At 54.9% G+C, this 24,603-nt stretch overlaps 9 protein-coding genes across 9 annotated transcripts; 5 read left to right on the forward strand and 4 right to left on the reverse strand.

Annotated features, from left to right (window-relative positions):
• Positions 1-110: 110 nt before the first annotated feature.
• QC763_402060 (uncharacterized protein) lies at positions 111-4,296 on the forward strand (the record flags this gene model as incomplete). Its single annotated transcript, XM_062911837.1, has 3 exons — positions 111-1,373; positions 1,483-4,051; positions 4,109-4,296. 3 exons carry the CDS (start codon positions 111-113, stop codon positions 4,294-4,296), a joined length of 4,020 nt encoding a protein of 1,339 aa, XP_062765437.1.
• Positions 4,297-4,507: 211 nt separating this feature from the next.
• On the forward strand, positions 4,508-7,356 carry GUF1_2 (Translation factor guf1 mitochondrial). Its single transcript, XM_062911838.1, has 2 exons — positions 4,508-6,699; positions 6,756-7,356. Exons 1-2 carry the CDS (start codon positions 4,770-4,772, stop codon positions 6,965-6,967), a joined length of 2,142 nt encoding a protein of 713 aa, XP_062765438.1. The 5' UTR covers positions 4,508-4,769; the 3' UTR covers positions 6,968-7,356.
• A 1,981-nt stretch (positions 7,357-9,337) lies between these two features.
• On the forward strand, positions 9,338-10,129 carry QC763_402080 (uncharacterized protein; the record flags this gene model as incomplete). Its single annotated transcript, XM_062911839.1, has 1 exon — positions 9,338-10,129. The coding sequence occupies one exon, from the start codon at positions 9,338-9,340 to the stop codon at positions 10,127-10,129; it is 792 nt and encodes a 263-aa protein (XP_062765439.1).
• A 248-nt stretch (positions 10,130-10,377) lies between these two features.
• Positions 10,378-11,517, reverse strand: QC763_402090 (uncharacterized protein; the record flags this gene model as incomplete). Its single annotated transcript, XM_062911840.1, has 2 exons — positions 10,378-11,344; positions 11,399-11,517. 2 exons carry the CDS (start codon positions 11,515-11,517, stop codon positions 10,378-10,380), a joined length of 1,086 nt encoding a protein of 361 aa, XP_062765440.1.
• A 426-nt stretch (positions 11,518-11,943) lies between these two features.
• Positions 11,944-14,103, reverse strand: QC763_402100 (uncharacterized protein; the record flags this gene model as incomplete). Its single annotated transcript, XM_062911841.1, has 1 exon — positions 11,944-14,103. One exon carries the CDS (start codon positions 14,101-14,103, stop codon positions 11,944-11,946), a length of 2,160 nt encoding a protein of 719 aa, XP_062765441.1.
• A 667-nt stretch (positions 14,104-14,770) lies between these two features.
• On the reverse strand, positions 14,771-18,248 carry QC763_402120 (uncharacterized protein; the record flags this gene model as incomplete). Its single annotated transcript, XM_062911842.1, has 5 exons — positions 17,247-18,248; positions 17,048-17,179; positions 16,867-16,984; positions 16,635-16,797; positions 14,771-16,567 (listed from the first exon to the last, which is right to left on the reverse strand). Exons 1-5 carry the CDS (start codon positions 18,190-18,192, stop codon positions 14,771-14,773), a joined length of 3,156 nt encoding a protein of 1,051 aa, XP_062765442.1. The 5' UTR covers positions 18,193-18,248.
• Positions 18,249-18,562: 314 nt separating this feature from the next.
• QC763_402130 (uncharacterized protein) lies at positions 18,563-19,358 on the forward strand (the record flags this gene model as incomplete). Its single annotated transcript, XM_062911843.1, has 2 exons — positions 18,563-19,213; positions 19,272-19,358. Exons 1-2 carry the CDS (start codon positions 18,620-18,622, stop codon positions 19,356-19,358), a joined length of 681 nt encoding a protein of 226 aa, XP_062765443.1. The 5' UTR covers positions 18,563-18,619.
• Positions 19,359-19,555: 197 nt separating this feature from the next.
• On the forward strand, positions 19,556-22,150 carry QC763_402140 (uncharacterized protein; the record flags this gene model as incomplete). Its single annotated transcript, XM_062911844.1, has 2 exons — positions 19,556-20,155; positions 20,229-22,150. The coding sequence occupies 2 exons, from the start codon at positions 19,556-19,558 to the stop codon at positions 21,978-21,980; spliced, it is 2,352 nt and encodes a 783-aa protein (XP_062765444.1). The 3' UTR covers positions 21,981-22,150.
• QC763_0062890 (uncharacterized protein) lies at positions 22,000-22,731 on the reverse strand. Its single transcript, XM_062905877.1, has 2 exons — positions 22,153-22,731; positions 22,000-22,092 (listed from the first exon to the last, which is right to left on the reverse strand). The coding sequence occupies exons 1-2, from the start codon at positions 22,326-22,328 to the stop codon at positions 22,008-22,010; spliced, it is 261 nt and encodes an 86-aa protein (XP_062765445.1). The 5' UTR covers positions 22,329-22,731; the 3' UTR covers positions 22,000-22,007.
• Between the last annotated feature and the right edge of the window lie 1,872 nt (positions 22,732-24,603).

Raw genomic sequence — 24,603 nt, forward strand, 5'->3', positions numbered from 1 at the left:
CCCATTCGCTCGACGCCCAGTCGCACCCCAACCCGACTCTGTCTCGGCTTCCCCTGGGACGACTCCTTAGCTGCTTGGGAGTACAGAGAGAGTGAGAGAGCCGGCAGACCATGTCCGCATCGAATCCGTCCTCCTCCTCCTCCTCCTCCCACCATCACTCCCACAAACAAAACGACTCGATCAACTCGCTCTCGTCGCTGTCGCCACGCACCCGGCTGGACAGCCGAGACCACCGATACAATAGCAGAGCCCCTGTCAATAGTAACAACCCTCCCCCCCAAGTCACACACAACAAGCGTCGCTCTTCCATTTACACCACCTTCCCTCCCGCCGCGTCGATCAAGCCGAACCCTCCACGAAGCTCTTCGCTTTTTCCTGGACCGGCAGCCACAGGATCAGGATCAGGATCAGGATCACCAACTCGAGCAACAGCGCATGCGCCTCCCGTCTTCCGCGACGTCGTGTTCAATGACCCTCAGCCCACGGGCACCCCTGCCAGCAGAAACGAACCCCAAACAATCCACAAGAGGGGCCATTCTCGGTCGAGTAGCGCTGGACTGAGCGACGGGTTTCGCAACCTCAATCGGTGGTCAGCGTCCACAGCATCCAGTCGTGCATCGAACTTTGCCGGCTTCACCAAGCGGGTAAGCACCGAATTTCTCGGCGGTGCCTTTGGAAAGAGCAGGCCGTCGACAGCGGACGAGTCTCCACGCTCGGGAGCCACCCGCACTGCAAGCCGGCCCCGCAGCGACTCCCCCGTACCAGCGCCGATCCCGCCCTTGGAGACATTGCCGCCCATTTTGACCGGGCCGTCGCTGGAGGACGAGGTCTTTGAGTCTGATGTGCTGACACAGTCTTCTGTTGCGCCAATCGAACCGCCGCGACGACGCATTGCGAGACCGGCCGAAGAAATTGACCCTGACTGGGATGGTACACCGCAGCTTTCCGAGCAAGAGTCAGGATCGTCGCTGCAGCGGCTAGGGCCCGCGATCACGCTGCGCCCAGCTGATCCCATCACGCCGACCGATACTACCGTTATGACCATGCCCTACACACAGAATGGGCAGCCCAGGGGCCACTCGCGAAACCGCTCAACCGGGGCCAAGGGGAGCGTAGACACGAATGGGTCCTCGAGGAGTCGGGAGAAGGAGAGAGAAAGAGAGAAAGAAAGGGAGCGAGAGAGGGCGGGGAAGCCACCGTCCCAAAAGGCCATGCTATCGAGAGCGTTGCAAAAGGCGAACACGGCTGTGCAGCTTGACAACGTCCAGAATTTCGAAGCTGCAAGACGGGCATACGCCGAGGCGTGTACCGTGCTCCAACAGGTGCTGATGCGAACGAATGGCGAGGAGGATAGGAGGAAGCTGGATGCCATCGTGAGTTTTGAAATCCCCAGTCGTGGCCCCGTTTGACTCTTGAGCCGATGTCACGGGGCTTGCAGACAGCCAAACAGCAGTGCTCACACATGTACCCTTTGTCCGATAGCACCAAACCTACACAAACCGAATACAAGAGTTGGACGAACAGCTGGCCGACATTGAACCGGAGGGCAAGGAGCTACCTGAACGACCGGAGAGCTACGAATTCCACGAGCCCATATACCACGCGCAGGTCAACGGCAGAGAGAGGGAGTACGAGAGAGAGCCGACGTCTGCAGTATCGAGACACGCACCCAGACCAAGCTTCACTCCGCGGGCGCCACCGCCCAACTTATCCGTGGACACGTCGAGGGCCGGCCCCCAAAACGGCACGACAAGCTACCTTACCGAGCAGTATTCTCTGCAGTCTGCTTTTTCGAGAGCCAGGACTGGCAGCGGGACACCGGTCCAGGGGCAATCACAAAATGGATTCATGCCACGTCCGCTGTCACCTTTGAGGCGACCGTCATCTCCAGCAAATCCCCCGCCTCCACCACCGGACAATGGGCACTCCGACCGCACACAACAACAGCCCGACTATCTCATGTCGGGCGCTCGTCTTGGCGCATATGATGCTCAGGTGGGTCACCAGAGAGTAAACAGCCACGAGTCAGTATCGTGGCTTGATCCGATCGACGAGTCCGAGGCTTCTAGTGTGTCCTCTGTCCATTCGAGATCATCGTCCAAGATTGTTCGAAAACACATCCGAGCTGCGAGCGGAGACACGGAGGCCGAGTTTGATGCCGCGCTGGACGACGCCATCGAGGCCGCGTACGATGATGGCTACGAACTGGAACAAACATATCAAGGTCAAAACCAAGGGTGCGGGGAGGATGGTGGCAGGGCTGATGAGGAACGACGCCAAGCTGAGCTTGCGCAAGACAGAATAAGGGACGAGGAACGAGACGCCTTGGCGCTGGCCACGGAGCGAGAGCAGAGGTTGCGACTGGAGATGCAACGGGAAGATGAGGAATATCGACGGCAGGAAGCGATAGGGGAGGAGTTTTGGGAGGATCACGAGGCCGAAGAAGAAGAACGCATGCTGGATGAGATGACCAGAGGGTACGCCTTGGACCAGTTTTCGTTTGACAATAACCGGACAGGGCCGCCGATACCACGAGAGTCGGATTCGAGCGGGCTGACGAGCCGGACGTGGCACAGCTCCATGGGATCAAACCCACCGCACACGGCCACCACCGTCATGACGCCCATCAGTGACAAGAACGCGGCGCTGCCTCGTTTGCCCGACTCGCTGCCGCCGCCCCCTTCTCACGCATTGCCGCCTCCGCCCCCGCAAACTGTCGGTTCTCAAGGCTCCAACCAGACGGTGCGAAACAGACGTCTTTCGGGACAAAATGCAGCGCAGCTCAAGATCGAGACGTCGAAGCTTGCACCTCCGACCGGTCTTGCCACGGCTTCCTCTGCTGTCCCATCACAGCCGAAGTCGGCCGGGAATTACATTGTTCAGCAACGGCAGGCTCTGTCAGCGGGACCCAGCCGTTTGATGGGTGCTTTTTCGTCAAGAGCCACACCGTCTCCCGGTCCCGCGGGGCCGGACGATGACGATGCCCCGCCGTTGCCCCTGGGTTTCGTCCACGAGCACGAAGCCTCTCGTTCTGCCTCGCCAGCCTTGACGCGCCCGACGCTACGAAGCAACTTCTCGTCGGCGAGTTTGAAGAGCATGAAGTCGCGCAATTTGTCCATTTCGCACATGGACGATGGAGACATGTCGCCCGGGACACCCTCGAGCAACCAGTTCGGCATGGGGGGCTCCAGCACACGCCTACCTTCAATCCCGGCACTCCCCGAGGCGTACAAGGACCGAGCCAACAGCACTGCTGCTGGGGGGATGCATCTGTTGGACAGCCACCTTCACAGCTTTGACGCGCCTGGGTCGCCGAACCCTTTGTTGCCCGATGCTCCTGTCGCGCTGGAGCCGTGTCCGAATGATACCCTGCTGAGACCGTTTTGGCTGATGAGGTGTTTGTATCAGACGCTGTGCCATCCGCGAGGAGGGTACGTGAGCAACAAGCTTTTCGTGCCGAGGGGTGTCTGGCAGATGAAGGGGGTCAAGCTGAAGAACGTGGAGGACAAGATTGCCAATTGTGATCTCTTGACGGCGGCGCTTCAGAAGCTGGCGAGGGTGGACACGTGCGATGCTGACTTGGTGCTGGAGGAGATGCAATCGCTTGAGAATGTGTTGGAGCAAATCCAGGCTGCGCTGTCGAGGAAGCTGGGCAGTGAGGTTGGTGTTCAGGGGAGCGGGACCATGTTCAAGGACGCGAGCGGGATGGAGGCGGAGGCGGCGTCGATGCCTAGGTCGGGGAGCGTGGCCGGCAAGGGGAGCAGTTTTTCTTGGAGGAGGCTGAGGAGCAAGAACAGTTCGGCGAATCTGCCTGGGTTGGCGAGTTCGTATGGCGGGAAGGGGGGGAGTGGTGGTGGTGGAGGAGGGGCGAATGCTTCTACTGTTAGCCACGAGTCGACGGTAAAGGATGCGTTGTTGGCGAGCTTGCCCATGACGAGTCATCCCACGAGCAGGCCGGCGAAGAGGGATGTTGGGAATGTGTTGTTTACGGGGCCGAATGCGGGTTACATGAGCTCGTTGGCGAGATTGTTCGATGCTGCGCAGTCGATCGGTGAGTTTTCTTTTGGTCTCAGGGCATGGAAGATGGCTAATGATGATGTTTATACAGATCAGATTGCGCGACAGGTCGACGACCCCGGACTGCGTCACGCCGACAAGACGCAGGTTGGGCTTGAGCTCTGCACCCGGCATGCGGCCGAGTTTTTTGCGTTTTACATCTGCCGCTTTGTGCTGACCGACTTGACGATGCTGTTGGACAAGTTTGTGAAGAGGGGGGCTGAGTGGGTGCTTGTGTAGGATGGCATTAGAGCAATTGCATAGAGGAGATTGTTTATAGGAAGGGTAGGGTATGGGAGGGAGGAGGGTCAGGTTACAATGAATGGAGGAGGGATTGTCAGTCAGCCAGTCAGCCGGCGGACAAAGGGTCAGATCTAGAAAAAGACCTGTATATAATTTTATACCACTTCTCTTGTCCCCTGGTGGTGAGTTTCTTTTTTCACGTTTTTTGAGCCTTCTGAACCCTGAGTTTGAGACCCTTGATTTGATGGTGGACTAGTTGTGGCTGATAAGATAAGGGGAATTTGGAGAAATTTAGCGGGACGGTCCATCTTGGCACGCGCGCGTCGCTCCGGACCTTTTGACTTCAACACCATCCCACTATAACGACAGCGACGCCAAAAACACGGCGCTTTCGACGATATCTGCTCGACAGATTCCAATCTTTGCGGGTCAGGTTCAACAGTACCGAGTGAATAGACCAGAACAATTGAATGAGGTGCACATGCCCCGGTGGTCTCCTCAGCAGCCGAATGCGAATGCGACCATGGCTGGTGCAGCGGCAATGTCTGTTGGCCTCGAGGCCGGCAGCTCTTGGAGGTAGCCTCTGCCTTCGAACTCTTTCTTCCCTCTCCCCGACGATGACGACGACGACGACCCGACCGATAACGACGAGAATATCCTCCCTTCCTCCATTTCGACAACCTCTCCTCCCCCCACCAATACCCCAACTCCGCCGGGCGGCATCCTCAACCCCCACAACCAAAGACGGCCCCCTAGAACGAAAATCTGCCTCCCTCGAGGAGCGGATCTCCAAAATCCCCATATCCCGGTATCGCAATTTCTGCATCGTCGCGCACATCGACCACGGGAAATCAACACTTTCCGACCGCCTGCTCGAGCACACGGGCACCATCCTCCCCGGTCAAGACAACAAACAGGTCCTGGATAAACTCGATGTTGAGAGGGAAAGGGGGATAACGGTCAAGGCTCAGACGTGTACGATGATATGGAACTACCCCAAGGATGGCCAGGATTATTTGCTCCATCTAGTTGACACACCCGGGCATGTTGATTTCAGGGCGGAGGTTACGAGGAGTTATGCCAGCTGTGGGGGAGCGATCTTGCTCGTGGACGCCAGCCAGGGGGTTCAAGCCCAAACGGTGGCGAACTTTTATTTGGCGTTTGCCCAGGGGCTGAGTCTAGTGCCGGTGGTCAACAAAGTCGATCTGCCCACTGCTGATGTGGACAGGGCGTTGGGGCAGATGGAGGAGGTGTTTGAGTTGGATTGCAAGGATGCTGTGAAAGTCAGCGCGAAGACGGGGAAGGGGGTGGGGGATATCCTACCGGCTGTGGTGGAGAGGGTGAGGGCACCCGAGGGGGATTTGGACAAGCCGCTGAGGATGTTGTTGGTGGATAGCTGGTATGACACCTTTCGGGGGGTGGTGCTTCTGGTGAGGGTGTTTGACGGTACGGTGAGGGCGGGGGATCGGCTGGTTAGTTTTGCGACTGGGAATGAGTATGCTGTTGGGGAGGTGGGCATACAGTATCCTGGGGCGGTGCCGCAGAGGTGCCTGAGGGCGGGACAGGTGGGGTATGTGTTCTTTAATCCGGGCATGAAGAGGATACAAGACGCGAAAATAGGGGATACGTTTACTGTTAAAGGGAAAGAAGAGGAGGTGGAGGCGTATCCCGGGTTTGAGGAGCCGAAGCCGATGGTTTTTGTGGCGGCTTTTCCGACGGATCAGGGGGATTACGAGAAGTTGAAGGATAGTATCGGGCAACTGGTGCTGAATGACAGGAGTATCACTCTGCAAAAGGACCATTCCGACGCGCTGGGGGCGGGGTGGAGGTTGGGGTTTTTGGGGAGCTTGCACTGTAGCGTTTTTCAGGACCGGTTGAGGGGGGAGTATGGGAGTGATATCATTATTACGGAGCCGGCGGTGCCGGTCAGGATTGTCTGGAGTGATGGAAAGGAGGAGATCATCACTAACCCGGCTGAGTTTCCGGATGGGGAGGATCACAGACTGAAAAGGGCGACGCTGTATGAGCCGGTTGTGGCGGCGACAATCACGCTGCCGGAGGAGTACTTGGGGCGGGTGATGGAGCTTTGTGAGAGCGTGAGGGGGGTGCAGAAGAGCGTCGAGTTTTTCAATGCCACGCAGGTCATTCTCAAGTATGAGTTGCCGACGGCGAGTTTGGTGGATGACCTGTTTGGCAAGTTGAAGGGGGCCACGAAGGGGTATGCGACGCTGGATTATGAGGATGCGGGGTGGAGGGAGAGCAACCTGGTGAAGCTGAACTTGCTCGTGAACAAGGAGCCGGTGGATGCAATCGCGAGGGTGGTGCACAACAGCCAGGTGGAGAGGTTGGGGAGGCAGTGGGTGACCAAGTTCAAGGAGCACGTTGACAGGCAGATGTTTGGTAGGTCTTGTTTTGTCTTTTGGCTCCAGATGGAGTGCTAACAACAAAACTTGCAGAGGTCATCATTCAAGCCGCGGCAGGCAGGAGAGTCGTCGCCAGAGAGACGCTCAAACCCTTCAGAAAAGACGTCTTGGCCAAGCTGCACGCCAGCGACATTGGCCGAAGGAGAAAGCTGCTCGACAAGCAAAAGGCCGGTCGCAAGAGGTTACGAGCTGTGGGCAACGTCGTGATTGACCAGTCGGCGTTCCAGAAGTTCTTGACAAAGTGAGCTTTTGTGCACCCTGCATCATGAGAAATGTAACATATTGTGCAAATTACCACATCGAACGAAAGGCACATGATGATGTTTATGTTATGCTTTTCGATTCATCCTCGGTGTCATCATAGTCGGGCAAGTCGTCTACGACAATATCCCTCGTCATGCTCATTCTTTTCGGAAGGACCATTGTTTCCCTCTGTCCCTTACTCTGCTCACCCTCTTTTTCAGTCTGTCCATCCTCGGGATCAGTCTCCCCATCGTTGTTAACCACCACCCCCTTTACCTCTCCCTCAGCCGCCCCAGGCGGGAAAATGTTTCTCACCCTCGCCTGGAGAACGCTCCCCAGCCGGGTTCATCCCGAACGTCACCCCCAAACTCCTCCTCCCACGGCGCCGCCTCGGTGGAGGGATCTGGGGGGTAGAGGGTGGGGTCGAGCTGGGTGATGAGGTGGAGGGTGATGGTGAGGTTCAGGGTGTGGGTTAGTTGAAGGTGGGTTAGGGTTAGGAGGGGGCGCGGAGCATGGTTTGATATTGGGTTGATGGGTGAGATGGTATGGTGGGTGACAGGGGTGGCAGAAGAAAAGTAGGTAAGGGGTGGAGGTAAGTACCTTAATCAGGCGAGGTTTCTGTATGACATGACCGATATGAACGTGATCCATACCTACCTGGCACTCACGACGGATGTTCCTGATCAAGGTCAAGAGATGGCTAGTGTCCGTGCTGCTGCCTTGGGTTATATCCTTGCCAAGGGGCTAACCACGACCAGAAGGATGAGGAAGGCATTGCGAGATTGTTGTCTTCCCGACAACCCCCTTCTACCTACCTGATAAAACACATAAACACGCTCGAAACGCTCGCTCTCCTTGATGTCTTATCACGATCAAAACATTTCTTACACCTTCACATAGCCCAAGATGGCCAGCCAACCGGAAGAAACCGCGGCTGCCCTTTCCTCCCCCCGCCCCCGCAAAATACTCCCTCCCCGCTCCAACCCGGACGACGGGCCCCTCTGGAACATCGACCTCCGGATGCTCGCCCTCGATGTCAACCTAACAGACTACCTCTCTGGCAACGACCCCGACAAAGGAGGAGATGGTCAACCGGTGAGAAGAACTCAAGTCACCGTTCGAGCATGGCGTAACTGGGCCCGAGGGGGTGGTGCCAGAGGATATCCAGGAGAGGGTACAGCATTACCAGGCTCGGTATGTCTACCATGAGTTTAGGTGGCGTTTGGAAAAAGTACTGCAACAAGATTGGGGTGACGGGGTTGGGGGAGTGGGTTTTGGGGAATATGGATGGTGATATTGAGGAGGGAGCTGGAGGGGGGTGGTATAGGTTTTTGAAGGGCGTGTTTGAACCTGGAGATGATGAGAAGGTTGTTAATGTGGACGGGGTATCACGGTTGGAAACTTGAATGTAAATAGAATGGCGTGTTTTATTGGATGCTTCTAATATTGATGAATACCTAGCAAGCATGTGAGAGTGTGCCAAGCGTCAATGGGTGTTTTGCTGTGGGACACGCTGGTGGTGGATGCCGGTGGACCCAGCTAGAACCCGAGGACCCTTGGTGCGTCATAGGCGTGGGGTTTTAGCGTAGGAGGCCCCCTGTTTTCTCGGCAGCGGGTTTGACGTCGGAATGGCCATGATCGTCATCACTCCCATATGTACCAACACAACACCGCTTCTGCCGGCCATGTCAGATCTTCACTTCTCTGAGGTTATATCTGCACATAAGCCCAAAAATGGCCGAATCTGGAAGTAGTTTCCTTGAGATGAAGAGGGCCGGGAGGCCAACCATCTCGCTCTCTTCAGGCACACCGCACATGATAGGCCCGGGTGATGTGTGCTGGCGTAATCACGCATCTGGGCCGGCCTATGAATGCCGGATCGTCTGAGTCACTGGGGCAAAAAGTGAAGTGCCAGTCTGCTGGTCGCCCCAACCCCGTGGTGCCGCTCAACGCCGATAAAATCGTGGCGGAGGCCTTTCCACCCCCATCATTTTTGCACCTGTCTGATCAAAGAGACGAAAACACAGCGAATGGGAGTTAGCAAACACTGCCTGTCCTGCCACTCTTGTCAGCTGTCTTGTGCTCCTTTCACTGACTGTTCCCATTGCCCAAATGTGCCCAGTTGTTTGACGTAACTCTGCACGACCACAAAGCTGCCTCTTTTTTGCCCGAGGTAGCTTTTGACTGAGGCCATTCACAGGGTGACAGGCACATACCTACTTATTGCCACTTGCAAACCCACCCCCCTACCTCTCTTGGTTTACTTTTCTCCCTTTTTTCCACAAGTGCCAACGCATCATACCTTACACATATTCAAGAACCTTTTACTTGGTATATATAAACAACCAACGCAGTCACCTTCCCGTCAAACCATGCCCCGACGTCGTGACTTTCCCCAACGAGAAGAGAACCCCAACCGCCGCATCGACGCCTGGGACGACGGTTTTGCTCCTCCTCATCAAATGCCCCGCCAACGCTCCCCCTCCCCCCGTCGCTCGCGACCCTCAAACCGCTACCCTCCCCGAACAAGACAATTCACCCCCTCGCCACCCCCCTACAATGACGACTACCACCACTCCCCCCGCCCTCGTACCGGTGGTGGTGGCGCAAACCAAGATTACTTCCACGACCACCCCCTCAACAACAGCAACCCTAACCCTGACCACCACCGCGGCCGAACATCACACGGTCAACAACAACGGCCGCCGTTGACGAGGTCAAAGTCGACTTCGGCAAAGGAGTTCTTGGTGACAGGGTTGGAAAAGGTGCAGCATATGAGCCCGAGGTGGCAAAAGGCTGCGCAGGCCGCGGTGCAGGCGGGGGGGTTGGCGGCGTTTCAGGCGAGGAAGCAGCCGGGGGATTGGGTTGGGGCTAAGGGGGTCAAGGTTGCCACCGCGGCTTTTACGGCTGGGTTGGCGAGCAGTAAGATGCATAAGGAGAGGGGACGGGATAGGGAGTATGAGAGGGATAGGGATTATGAGAGGGATAGGAGTTATGAGAGGGATAGGAGCCGGGATAGGAGCCGGGGGAGGGATCGGGACAGGGAGAGGAACAGGCCGACGGGGGGCCAGAGGAGGGGGAGTAACCTGGATGCTATTGGGAATATGGTTGGGGGGTTTGTGGCTGAGCAGTTTGCGAAGAGGGCGCAGAAGGATAGAAGGTAGAGAAGACGGTGGGTGAATGACGTGGGATGGGCGTTTTGGGACACAAAGGCATGTGATGATGGAATTGATAATGGGATGCATGGTAATGGACACGACAGATTGGCTTGGCGGGCATGGCAACCGGTCTAAACAAATGCATGGGACGCGTATCGGGCATTTTCAATAGCCATGACATTTCTTCGAATATTTATTCAGCTTAAATTCACCTTCTCAACCGCATCATCCTGAGGTACAAAGTGACAACCCCATCAATCCCTCACAACCACCCCCCCAGGCATCTCCCCCAACCACCCATCCACCCCCTCCACCACCCTCCTCTCCCCAAAACACCCATTCGCCCTTTCGATCGTCTGCACCGGCAACCCGCAAATCTGATCCCCGGAGCAATCCACCCTGTCAAACGTCCTCTGCAGACTATCCCCCCTCCACCCGAAGACGTAATCCCCATGATGTCCATACCCAACCCCATCCCCAAAGCTCCACAAAAACGGCTGTTTCCCTTGTTCTTCCGGCCAGAGATCGGGATCGTTGAAAAGGGTGGTGTCCCATCGTGTCTCGAGCATGATTTGCGGTATCATCACCGGATGGGAAGCCGGACATTTTCCCCCTTGGGTGTACCCTACCGTGCCGCCCTCTGCAAAGGAGACATGGGATTGGTGGTCGGGGCTGTCGAGGTTTTTGCCGTCCCAGCAGGGGGGGAAGGGGAGGGTGGTTAGGATTCCGGAGGGGCAGGGGTGGGGTGGGAAGGAAGAGGTGAGGTTGGTGAAGCGGGTTCCTTCGGTTTCAAGGCAGGTGTAGGTTATGCCGTCGTAGAGAGCCGTGGGTTTGTGTTCTGGTCGTGGATGTCCGGATTCGTTGACGGGGTGGACGCGATCGGGGTGGCCTACTCGCATGCGGAAGCCCGGGGCAAAGGCTTTGATCGTGCCGGGTTTGGGGTTGATGAATTGGGGAAAGTAGTAGATTGTCATGCCGCCTTCGCGGGCGGACTCGTGGAAGAGGGAGCCGAGTTGGGGGACGCGGTGGTAGGTGTTGTTGCGGGCGCGGAAGTACATGATGGCGGTCCAGTAGTTGGAGAAGTCGTCTGTGAAGGTGCAGGTGGTGCAGGTGGAGAGGGTGGCTGGGTCGTGGGTGAGGGGGTCCATGGTGGTGTTGAAGGAGTTGCCTCCGACGATTTGGTGGATGTGGGGGGTGCCGAGGACGCCGGGGTTGACGAGACTTTGTGGAGGTCAGAGCAGTATCGTTTTGGAGGCTAGGGAAAATGTGTCTTACGGATCGATGCGGTCTCTGACCAGCTGGGAACACGACATCTTGAGGGATGCTGGGCGGTATTCCCTCCGAGCCGTGGCCAGCCCGACCATGGCAAGAAAATCGACGTATCTCATCCTCATCTGTCCGCTAGGGAAGTCGGTGCGATCTTTCGGGTTAGGTATCTTGGAGCTTTCAGACCCAGTGGTGAAGTATGGCTCAAGTGCGCAAAATACTTATATTTTTGTTGTAAAGATCAGGCGGACTCCGCGGAAGGTGGCAACCGTGATCTTCCCGTCTGCAAGTCCTATAACTATCAACAAATCCGGCAGGGTATTGATCAATCTCAGCATGATGTTGGTGTTGGTGGTAGAAGGATTTAGCCAGTACTGCTTGTCCCTGCACTACAACCACACCATAGAACAGGTCTTAATATGCCGTTGTTTCGCAATCATGACGATTGGCATACAGTCATAAGCTGCCGGAGGACCAGATACATCGTGTTGTTGCCGCACCCTCAATTGTCAGACAGATGAATTCCTTACTAGGTGCCGATCGAATGCTCATTCTCAGCTATCCCATAGCCCCACGCTTTCTACAGTGCTCTCCTCTTCCAGCGGCTTCAACCGAAGATTCAGCATGGTAACCGGATTGACACAGACAGTATCGTCCTCCTCCTCCTCCAGCTCGAGATTCACTTCGACTCGCACCTTCTCCCCAGTAGAGGGAACCCGATAATGCCATCCGGGTGAAGAGGTGGCCGGTCCGTTGATTTGGAAGATTTTCCGCTTATCAAAGACCGTCCCTCCACCGTTGGAACTCGGAATTTGACTCTGGTCCACCGCGCATGTTTCCACCACAGTTGCCGCACCACTCAGCCGCCCATCCAATACACTCATCATGACTGCTTCGGCCTTACGGCAACTTTCAAACTCAAGCCTATCCAGCTGATACTCCAGCAACACTCTGAAGCCAGGATCCAGGTCTTCCAAGCTTGCCAGAATGATGGAGGGCCTTTTGATATTCCAGCGAATACACCCCACAAACAAATTGATAGGAATGCAGGTGGTGGGAGTATCGACCAACTGCCCGTGGACGAAGAAGCCGCACCAAGACTTGCTTGTCTCGTTGGTGCCGAAAAAGACGTTGTCGTGGATGTCCCAATGTGTTCGAGGCATGGCTCGACACTCGTTGACGATCAAGGACGGATCCAGCCGCAGTCTCAACGCGCTATGTCTATTTCCAACGACAGGATCGCAGCCCTTACTGAATGGAAACACTGTCTCGAATTTGGTCGCCAATGTTGCAGTCTCCACAAGGGTCCTGTGTATGTCGTTCCACGGCTCGCGGGTGAGTGCTCGTCCAAAGTAAGCCAGCTTCCAGGGTTTGTATCTCACATACCGGCCACCGGATATCTTACGAACCATCACACCAACAAATTCGCTGTTTAAAGAGCTAAAAGCTTCCAGGATACACTTGTTCCCATCGTCCTCGCCGACTTTGCTGACGAGATATACCAGACTGACAACCATCTTGATGCCCCTCGGCCCGATGCTTAAATCGCGATAGATAGAGTCAGTCACACTGACCTCGAGATTCCTCGCGCATTCAAACGGCCGCGGAGACTTTGCAAGAATAGCCGACCAAGGATGCGGCTTGCCTGCTGCCTTGATACGACACTCGTTGCCGCCCCTGTCGTTTCCGGTACAGTCCTTCCGCTCATCTTCGCCCTCGGTCCATATGAAAATACTCCGATCCGCCGTCGACTCCAAAATAACCTTTTGCAGCCGCTGAAACGCACCCATTCCCTCCCCATACAACAACGACATCCTCACGTCAAAGATCCCAAGCAGACAGTACGCTATGTCCTCCTCCCTTGTCGTTAGCCTCTTCGAAGCCCAGCTCATGCGTCTAGCAACAGCATAATCACCACACGTTGTCTCCCCCTTCAATAGCTCCTCCGGTATGCCCGTGATTTCCGACAGCAACTCACTCAAGCTGGCCTTTGTGCCGCGCTCATTCCATTCCCTGTCAAAGAAGATGACGTGTTTGGGCGCGATCAGCTCCTGGAGGGTCCAGCCCCTGGTAAACCACCTGCATTTGGGGAGGGCTTTTCCCAGGTCATCCCCAGCAGGCTCCAAGTCGCAGAGGTAGACGAAGCAGACCTTTGCTTTGGCATAGTAATCGTACATGGAATTGATCGACTTGGTGAGCTCGGCGGAGGAGCTCTTGTCGATACAGCAGGTGTCCACCCACGCGTAACGGACATTATGATCGAAACGGGCCTTGATGCACGTCTGCAGAATCTTGGAATAGCCCGGCTGCTTCTTCTTGACGAGCTGACAGGTGTCTTGTTCGTCCTGGGTTGAAACGAAATAGAGGTAAAAGGCTAGATAGCAGGAGACCAGCATCAGGGATAGCACCAGCAGACACGTCGTCAGAAAAGCTAGATATAGTGGGACTTCACCGACCGTGTAGGAGAGGAGTGACCATAAGCTGGCGGCGAATAGTATCGGTATGATGATTCTGACCTGTCTCAGCCGCCGAGAGGAAGCAGCATGGCGGTGAAACAGCGGCAACTGTTGTAGAGCAACTTCGGTAGAGTCATCCCAGGTGTGAGAGAGGATGGCGTACTCGGGAATGTCGAGACTGCAATCACTGAAGTTGACGACTTTTAGCTGAGGAGGTTGCGTGTTCCTGGCTTCGGGACCAACAGTGAGAAGGCGCATTGTGGTACTCACGTGAAACGTGGGCGGAGCAAAGGAGTATAATCTAGACTTTCAGGGTGTGGTGTTGTTGATAAGTCTGTGGAACCTGGGGGACATGAACCGCGCCAAAAAGGCGCCAGTTATCAACCCCTCACCAGGCTGGCTCCCAACTCTCGTTTACTACAAATAAACTCTCCTCACTAGCTGGCCAAGAACTTAACAACAGGTGAATATTGGTCGGGCAAAAGCATCCATGCGTTATCGATCAAAGCCTGACGACAAAACTGGCTAGTAGCAATCTAAATGCAGATAAACGAACAGAGTAACTGCAGATGGGCTCACGCAAGGCACCGGCAGCCAAGCACGCAGCCACACCACCTCGGTTGGTGTGGCTTTCCGAGAGGCAGATATCTCAGCTGAAAGATGTGAATTGATTCGAGAGGGTTAGGGTCAACGATACGCCCCTTAAGTACCCCTATTTCACCTAGGGGGACGCCGCCCCACCCCTAGGTGGCCAACACGCCAACCTCGCAAACCACCTCGCGATCCTATCTCTACGCCTACGTCTACCTGCACAAATCAAATCTCAGTACATACACACCCCAAAAGAACGAGAAAAACAAACCCAAAAACCCCTCCACAACCAAAACCATCCACCAAAACTCACGGAATAATCCAGGGCGTCCGTTTATATACCATGATTTTCATCATCCGTCCCCCCCATCTGAACATCACCTCCCTCCGCTGCCCCCCTCACACCAGCATCCCCCCCCTTTGCCCTCGCCAATGCCGACGCCGCTCCCCCCGCCGGCCCAGCCTGCGTCTGGTTCTGCTGCTGAAACTGTTGCTGAACCTGCTGCCCCATCTGTTGCAAAGCAAAAACCCGCCTAGTAAGCGTATCCCTCGCCTCCTGAAGCTGGGCGTTCCCCACCTGTCCCTGGTTCTGTATAGGATTAGCCCTCCTCACCTCCTCACCATTATCCTCCGCCTTCCTCTTCGCTCCCGCCGCCTGTGGCGGCGGGGGAGCATTAGGATCAGGGAGGTCACGTCCAGGAGGATGACCGCGAAAGTTCTGCGCAATATCAGCCGCGTTGGCATCGGCAGCTTGCTGCACCGGATCGGGTGGCTGCGCAGCGATGATGTTGTCGATATCCGCCATTTCCTGCTGGTTGAGGGGATTTTCCCGCACGGCTCGGATCTGCTGCTTTGGCGGGAGGACTATATTGTTTTTTTTGCGCATTTCTTCCAGCTTGTCTAGTTCCGCTTGGCTTTGCCAGGGCGTGAACGGGCCGTCCTGAGATCTGAGATTGGGCGGGCCGACAAAGTTGTCGTGGTTGTTGCCTACGGGCACCATTCCAGGGCAGGGATCGAGACCAGCTACCTGCCCGATCATCAGGCCGTGGTGCCAGTGTGGTCCGTACACCTGCAGCTGTAGCTTACGGATCCGTTTCCTGATCGGGGTCTGAGGGAAGGGGATAGAGATAGGTTGCGCTTGGGCTTGAAGCGTCATGTTGGTGATCTCGGCGGGGCTGAGAAACTGCCCGTTTTGGGATAGCCGTTGGATTTGACCTTGGACCCAGCGGTTGATCTTTTCGGGTTGCTCGCGGACAAACGTGTTGAATTCCATCTTGCGGAAGTTTTCGATTGCTATTTGGATGTTGCGGACGTAGGGGCCGCGGTCGGCGGGTTTTAACGAGATGAACGGGTGGGCTTGGTGGATGGCGTTCGCCTGCGCCGTCCAGTCGGCCCAGGCCCTACCCTGCTGGTCTGCCGGTCTGAGGAGCTCGTGCATCTGGAACTGGGCTTCCCAGGCCCTGAGCTTGACCACGGCCTTGTAACACTTCTCGATGTGCTCTTCCATGTCGCGGCGCTTGCACCACACGTTGAAGTAGTTGGTGTACTCTTCTTGACCCATGGCTCTGACGCGGGCTTGTAAATTCGCTTGTCGGGTGTTCAACCATTGCATGAAGAGCCTTTGACGCTGGTGCTGTCTCCTCATCGCCATCCTCCTCTCCCACACTGCGGGAAGTTCAGGCGGTGAAGGCATATCGGCGGGGTCTGGGGTCAGTACGGGCGGCTCCAGAATTGCCTCCTTGATCCAAGACTCCAGTTGAACATCTGTCCACGGGACCTGAGCCTTCCAGTCATCTTTTTCCCAGCCTCTAGGCCAGTCGGGGTTGTCGTGGTCGCCGATTTCATCTCCATCAGTCCTGTATCTCTCGCACTCGGTGTCTGCGTCCTCCAACAACTCCCTCCAGTTTGGGCGGTGATCCGGGTTTTCCATCAGACAACGTACCAGTACTGATTTCAAGTGGCCATCAATGTGTTGTTCTAGGCCATAGATGTAAGCCCCGTACGACCAATGCTCTTCCAGCGGCTCGTCGTTGCCATCTTTGTCAACACCGGTCATGCTCGGCGTCCAAGGCACTTTTGTTGGATGGGGCGGCGTCTGGGGATAGTCTCCAGACATGATGCACACCAGCGACTGATTAGTTGGCAAGGGGTTAGTCATCGGTGTTATTCAGGGAAACGGGCAGTGTGAAGTGACGTACCTGGGCAGCCTGGAAAAGGTTTGACTTCCAGGTGAATTTACCTGCGGCCACACGAGTGTCCAGTTCACCCGGCAGCTGGGGAACGTAGTCCCATTCTTCGGTAAACTGCTCTGGCATATAAAACATGGACTTCCCATACATTCTGTACTTCCACATTGCTTTCCTGTGACAAAAAGTAAGCTAATCTATGCAGTCAACGCAGCATGTACCTTGGGTTCCAGGATTGGCTTACGGGTTCTCGAATTGTTCGTCATCCATGGTTGTCGAACAACCAAAGTCCGACATCTTGAGAACAGGGACGGTGGGGTGGTTGTCATCTTCATGGCCGTCAAAAATGTCACCGAGCATATCTAAAAGTAAACCGGTCAGCACACGTGCATCAGTTTCCGACAAAACCTCGAGATGCAGCTCACAGTTGGATGGATCAATGTCAAAGTGGACATTGTTTTCGCCCGGGAGAGCCATGTCGGCCCAGTCTATAAGGCCATTATCGTCATAGGGGTATAGATCGGGGGGGTATTCAAACTCGAGCAATCCCCTCAGCACTTGACACATTTTGTTAGCTGTCACAACACCAAAATTACCGGAGTAGAAAGCACGTCTCGAACCTACTGCATTTCCAGATTTCCCACAGGAACCTATTAGGGGCTGTGAGTTTCCTATGCTGCAAGCTGGATATCACCTGTGCCAGACTGCCATGGCTAAGATATTCCAGCAGAATCACCTGCGGCGCCTGCTGGACGGGATGTGTCCCAGGCAGCGGCGAACCCGGAACAGGAGGTATGGCGCCTGGCTTGAGGTACTCGTTCAAGTCTTCCAGCTGGACAATATGCGTGGCGTCCCTGAACTTGTCTTGGAAATTCGTCTCCCTGATCATGTTCTCGTTCCTACTCCTCAGGGACGTCTTGACGACGATCTCGTTCTCACGACCCTCGTCATCGTGATGCCGGAACAGGCACGCCAGCCCGTTCCCCCCCCATCCGAGCACGGATACGTAGGTGAGTTTGTAGTAGGTTTGGAGGTAATCTTTCATCACCTGCCGAGCAGTCACCGCTTCCGCATTCTCGAGGAACGCCGGCGCCGTGTTTCCCGGCTGGAAGGCACCGCCAAAAATCTTCTCAAAAGGCTTACGCCAGAGGATGTTCGGGTAAAGGGTGGAAGGCTTCGGGCCCGTGTACGTGGCTGGCCAGGAAATGGTTGGGGGCATGTCCTTTGCATAGGCTGGAAGGTCGATTTCGTTCAAGGAGACACGATGACCCGTCTCTCGGAATTGCTGAAATCCAAAGCGACACAGCCTTTTTGTGTCCTCCTTTACTGGCCCCCCTCTATATCTCTGGTACATGTGCCCTGCCGGTATCGGCCTGCCGATGCCGTTTGTTATCCATACGGGTGGCCGACCACCTGGGTACAGTATGGGCGGGTGTTGCTGTGCCATTTGTACCTGCAGTGCATACTGTGCCTGTTGTGCCTGTCGTGCCTGTTGCGCCTGTTGCGCCTGTTGCGCCTGCTGCTGCGCCCATAGTTGTGCTCCGAAATTATCTTGAGCTTCTTGGTCCATTTTGTGGTGTTGTGGCTGCAGCCTCGATATACACCTGAAATCCTTTACTACCCGCGATGGGTCACTTTCGTCTGCACAAGCAAGTAGCAAAATTTGTTATGATAGACCTTCTCGATGTATATATCCCAAGCACTCAGTACAAAGAAGCACCTTGTGCAAAGACCACCACCCCTTGCTGCGCGATGCATCCGGAAATTCACACAAAGAATTCTAGACGAGGTACCCATTGTTTTGTCGACAGGTTCTTTTCATTTGTACCACACTCCATAGAATGACACAGTTCAAGCTTCTCAGCCTTGTCACACCCAAGCGCCGGACATTCGGAGGGGAAAGTCCAGGCTTGTCATCTCCATCACCAGTGAAACCATCTTTTTCCATGGAAGCTTTCTTTGACCATACCTAAGGTAGAAAACGAAAAAAGAAAAAAATGTCCCACAAACCAGGCATCATCGTCGTGCACTCCCGCCCCTTATCTCCACTTTTGCCTCCTATTGTCTTTCAAACATGGTACGAGAACATCCACATCCCTGATGTACTAGCAACCGGACATGTGAGCTCCGCAGCAAGATACCGCCTCACATCGCCCGAAGCTAATAACTCGATGCCATTTCTTGTTGTCTATCACTTGCCAGACATGAACTGGCTGCACCAAGACAACTGCCAATTCTGGAAAATCCCGCTCCACAGCAAGATCCTACCCGGTGACAACAGCAGCATCCTTGATGTTGCCGAGTTCAAGACCGAGTTTTACGAGACTGTGGACACGGTACAATTTTGGGGGCCTGCCGACGGCGGGAATGTTCCGTCAAAGTTGTTGCTCAGCTTCTTCCCACAGTCCAAGCAGGGTGCAGATTCGAGGTCCCTTCACCAATCCGCCCTCGCCAACCTGGGAATCGGAGGGTCCGAAACTATCCAGCAGTCCATGAAGTCAACATTGTTCAAAGAAGATCAATCCCGCCCTCACCACCCCGCCGTGCCCGCACCACGTGGGACACCAGGAGAAATGGAATATCTTTGCACGGTAAGAAAACTTGGCCTCTGGCTTGTTGACCTTGCCGTGATCTAAACTAATATCACAGCTGGAATACGCGGGCGAGATAAGACCTGGCCCTGGCGTTGAATCCAACAGTCGGCCGGAATACACCCTTCTGAAAGCGTTTGAGTGATGGGGTAGTGGCTTACTGAGGTGCACAACGGTGGTATCTTAGGTGGCCTATGTTAGCTTAGCTCTGGTGGATAATCATGGAAAGGGAGCTTTTGAGCGTACATAACCCTAACCCGACAATCGGGCCCCTAAATATCTCTTAGGCATCAATTCAAGACTTTTCACCGCCATCAACTCCCAGACAAAAGTCTCATCAACATGCCCAACTTTACAGAATGGAAAGCCCGCATCCGCCGTCAAGCAAAACCACACCCCAAATTCCAGCCTCATGATGTCTATTCCGCGACCCCGCTGACACCCAACACAACCCGCGTGATCCGACTGCTACCACAACGTGAACCCACCACCACCCAAATAAAATGCGAGCTGTTCACCTACAACCTCTCGGGAAAACAAAGCGGTGAAAGACACCTCTACGAAGCCGTCTCATACGTCTGGGGGACAGGCCCAAGATGCCATTCCATCACGCTCAACAACTGCGCCTTTCCCGTGACAGAAAATCTCCACGCGGCCCTCTGGCACCTCCGAGACCGACAGCTGGAGCGGGTGCTGTGGGTTGACGCCGTCTGTATCAACCAGGATGATAACAAGGAGAAGGAGAGGCAGATCCCGCTTATGCGCACCATTTACGCGCAGGCCGGACGGGTGATTGTCTGGTTGGGATTGCCGTTGGATGGTCATGGTGATCAGGCATTGGGGAGTATCCGGCAGGCTGGCGGGGAGGGACTGACTGTGATGGAAGATGATTATACGTCTGTGATGGTGTTATTGCGGAGGGATTGGTTTCGCCGGATGTGGGTAAGCATGCGATGAAAAAGGTTACGAATGATTGCATAACACTAACCTGCGGACCTGCCGGGAACGGCTCTAGATCCTCCAGGAAGTAGGCGTTGCACGGTCGGTGGTTGTAATGTGTGGATCAGTCCAGATAGACGGGCACGCCTTCTGTCAGGGTCTTGCTGGGATGGATCATCTCCTCCCGGTTGATCTACACCCCATCATCCACCCCGTCGTCCAGCTCATCCGCGGCGCACCATACCGACCAAAATACCAGCTCCATTCACGGGGTGTCTTTTCCATGGGCGAGTTGCTGGACATGTACCGCTCCTGCAGAGCCACCCTCCAGCACGACAAGATATACGCATTGCTCGGCCTAAGTCTCGACGGCCTCGATGCTCCTGCCTTACAGCCAGATTACTCCCTGCCGTGGCATGAAGTTTTCCAAAGGGCCACTGCGCATATTTTTGGCGCGTCATGCACGGTGAAGACGTGGCCGGAAAGCCACACGGCAGTCATCACAGGAAAGTGTCTCTTCTTGGGGCAAATCACATCTGTTGATCAGGATAACAATCATGGAGACGGCCAGGTGCACGTATGGGTCCACTGCACCACGGCCGCGCAGTCACTCGGGTACGGCGAGCATGGATGGGATTGGGCTTTCCCGCCTTTTTCAGAGTCGGTCCGGGAGGGGGATATCGTATGCCATCTGCAGGGTGCGGCAAGGCCGAGCATCGTTCGACTCTGCCAGGATCACTTTACCGTCATCAAAACCTCGGCACCGTCTGCATCACCCGGGGAACCGGATCGACAATCTAATCCATCAGAGGATCACCTATCCAATATCGCCCTCACGTTCACAATCCCCCCAGGGAGTTCAAACAACAGCTATTATGACGAGGCAGAACAATCCACCGAACTACTCACCATAACACCATCCTACCACGAAGACCCCTCAACCGAAACAAAAAGACTACACGACACAGCAGCCCTCCTAGAGGACCGTTTCGTCCGCTCCCTCCACTACAACGGCAACATGTCCCCAGCCCTGCAACATCTCATCTCCCAATGCAGCCCCAAAGTCCCCATCTCTGAACAACTCCTCCAATCCGTCGTCTCATGCCCAACCGGCGAACCGATCCAAATCATGCAACTTCTCTTCCAAAAACGCGGCGACAAACTCCCCATAACAGAATCCATAGTCCGGGCTGCGGCGGCAAATTCACGATTGGGGTACCCAATCCTACAGCTCCTTTTCCAAAAGCGAGGGGAATCCCTCCCGGTTTCGGAACAGGTAGTCGTAGCCGCCGCAGGGAACACTGACAAGGGATGTCAAATCATGAGTCTTCTCTTTGAGCAACGGGGGTGGGGGCTTGTCATCTCGGAAGAAGCGGTTGTGGCGGCCGCAGGTAACTATTGGTCTGGACATCAAATCCTCCGTCTTTTCTTTGAACAGCGCGGAGACAACCTCCCAATTTCTGAACGCGTGGTCGAGACCGCGGCGGGAAATACTCGATGCGGATACGAGACCGTGAAAGTTCTCCTCCAGCAACGAAAAAGTCTACAAATTTCAGACGGGGTGGTGACAGAAGCAGCGGGAAACCCCCGGCATGGTCATGATATCATGCGCTTTCTTTTCGCGCGAGACAAAGACCTGGCAATATCTGAAAACGTGGTCAAGGCCGCGGCAGAGAATGGAGGAAACGGATATGAGATTATGCTCCTGCTTCTCGAGAAGCGAGGCAAGCGCCTACCAATCTCTGACGAGGTCGTCAAGGCGGCGCAGGCCAATTCCTTGTATGGACATGATATTATGCAACTTTTGGCTTCAGCTCAGAGCGCCTGAGTGATGATGACACATGCAGCGGTGGATTTATATCTTGGCGTCCTTCTTCTTGGACCAGAGCATCAACCCGCAGGCAATTCCTACTCCGACACCAGTGATGGTTCCGGCTCTCCTGTAAATAAGGTGTTAGAGAGAGAGAGAGGAGTGACGGTGAATAAAGCGAATTACATACCAATTGACGGGGTTCTTCTTTGGGCTTGGGGGTTCTGAGCCCCCGACTCCGCCTAGCTCTTCGCGGTCGGTGTTGACATGGCGGACTTGTTGGCGGCAGGCGGGGAGGATGGTTCGTTGAGGAAGGCGGGATCTGAGGACACCGGGGAGGGTGGTGAGAGATCTGGCGGCTGACATGGTGATGTGTGCTGTTGAGGAAGTATTGTGATGTAGGTAAATGTAGTTGCTGTGATTTAAGTCGTTGTTGATATCGTGATGGTTTGATGTTTTGTTGTGTTGATGATGGGGGGGGAGAAGTCAGGTGGAAGATTGGTCCAAATCGACAGCTGCTTTAAAACACAATGAATGACGCGCCAATGGAGGCGATGATGAAAGGCAAATAAGTGCCTTGCTAGCAATTGAGTTCCACCTGCCCTTCCTCCCAGCAGCAGATCAATATGGTGAGGAAATATGACGTCATCACTTTGTTTTTTGTCCGCCCTGTTGTTTTTGGTCTTGTTTTCGGCCAATGGAGTGGATCTATTTTCTTCGTCAAAACACCTCAAGTTTAGGGCGGGAAATCTCCTAAAGTTCAACGTCTGTTCTGCCCAGCAAAATGATGCCTCCCTTCGCGACATGAGAGGCATCACTCATCTGATACCTGTTGTCCAGTCAGACACAGAGTGTGTGCCGCCCCTATCAACAAGACAGCGGGGAGCACGAAGCCTATTGGAGACACTTGGCCGCAAGAAAGGTACCATGCATACTGGAAGCCAATTAGAAACTGCTTAAGAGGCATATCTGCACATGCAGGCATGCCTCCCAGATAATACGAAGTCACCCACCTGATTCTGATTTCGTTTCGATGAGGGGACTCCGGGTACTTAAGGCAGCTGTTTGTCCCACCCAACGAACGAACAGCCAAAGAGTCAGACAACAAACCTTGACGTCCCCCGGACACAACTTCAAGCCGTTGAGGCTCACGAGGATTGACTTGCCGGTCATTCAGAGGTGCGTCTCTAACAAACAACTCTTGCATCACTGGATGCTGCATACTGACTGAGAAGACAGGTCGGTCTCAACAAAGTTAAGCCCGCGCCGGCGGGGACGCGCCGAGTCCCCGCGCTCAACAAATCTCGCAGCAATGTATTAGTGATCACGATGCGGGGTTTCTTCAAGGCGAGGTATGCGGTTGGTGCGGTGCTGGTGAATCCTTGTTTTCGGGACCCTTGGATTTCCATGCATCGTCTGGCTCGCGCCCTCTCGTTGAAGATTTCTCGCTTCCAGGTCGCTTGGGTGAGGAGTGGAATGGCGTTGGGTTTGGTTTCTGGCCCTTGGGGATGGGAGATGGAGGGGTGGAGGGTGTATTTGGAGCAGTCAGGAACGGTGGTTATATCAACGGCGAAGCGAGTATTTTCTCACCGACCGACTACACTGGCTTCAATGTTGGATTGCCTGGGCCTGCAGAGTTTCCTCAGCTTCCGGAATCTCAGGCCGCGGAGCTTGATGTCATGGTGAGCCAAATACTCAACACGACAGACAGCCAATCAACGCCACCATCACCCACTCTATTGAGCCCTGCCTCCTCGTCCACCTGGACCAGTTCGGATGAGAGCAACTGTCGATCAGCAGCACCGCTGGAAGAGAAACGTAAACAGCCCAGCTGCTTCAGGCGTACCTCCACCGCGAAAAAACACAAGAGATACCATAAAAGGCGTTTCGCGTGTCCAGTGTCTGGTTGCAATGAGCGTTTCAGTCTTAGATTGGACCGCGAGAGGCATCTCCAGACGGTCAAGCATGGAGGCGAGAGGAAGTTTCACTGTCAGTGGTGTGTAAAGAGGTTCACGAGAAAAGACAACTATCATCGGCATCTCAAGAAACAACAGGAAGAAAATTGATATATATAAAAAAAAAAAAGAACACACGAGGACAGAACTTGGGCACACATGGATCAGTAAGGTTTTGGCGGGACAGGGGACAACCACGCGTTTTCGCCTATGGCTCTCTTTGGGTCTCACTCGACGCGACGTTTCGGAACAGGCTGCATCATTTGCAGGCCACGGTTGTCCCCTTGGTTACTCTGACATTCGTCTGTGGGGAGGCCACATGCGGTGTTCTGGTGCCGTGATGTGGATTGGTCCCGGGAAGCACCATTGCCTCAGAACATGGCATGTGGCCTCCCCATGGGGGAATGGATGATGTCAGCATAGTTCCGAAACGAATCGCGCCCAAGGGGAGCCGTAGGCGGAAACGTGGGCTCTTTCGGGGACCATTCTCCCGATCAAGCTGTAGGCTCTGACACTGCCACTGGGCTGTCAGGGAATAGCTGGGTGAATGATCTCTGCGAGAGTCTTTTCGTGTAATATTAGGAACCAGGTAGATAGATGGGTACATATAAACGCAAGGGGCCAGCATTGATCAGAACCAGACACCGTGAGCCAAGTACGTAAAGGCAAGATCAACAAGACTAGGT

This window comes from Podospora pseudopauciseta, chromosome 4, assembly GCF_035222475.1.
Source record: "Podospora pseudopauciseta strain CBS 411.78 chromosome 4, whole genome shotgun sequence".
Taxonomy (NCBI): Eukaryota; Fungi; Ascomycota; class Sordariomycetes; order Sordariales; family Podosporaceae; genus Podospora; species Podospora pseudopauciseta.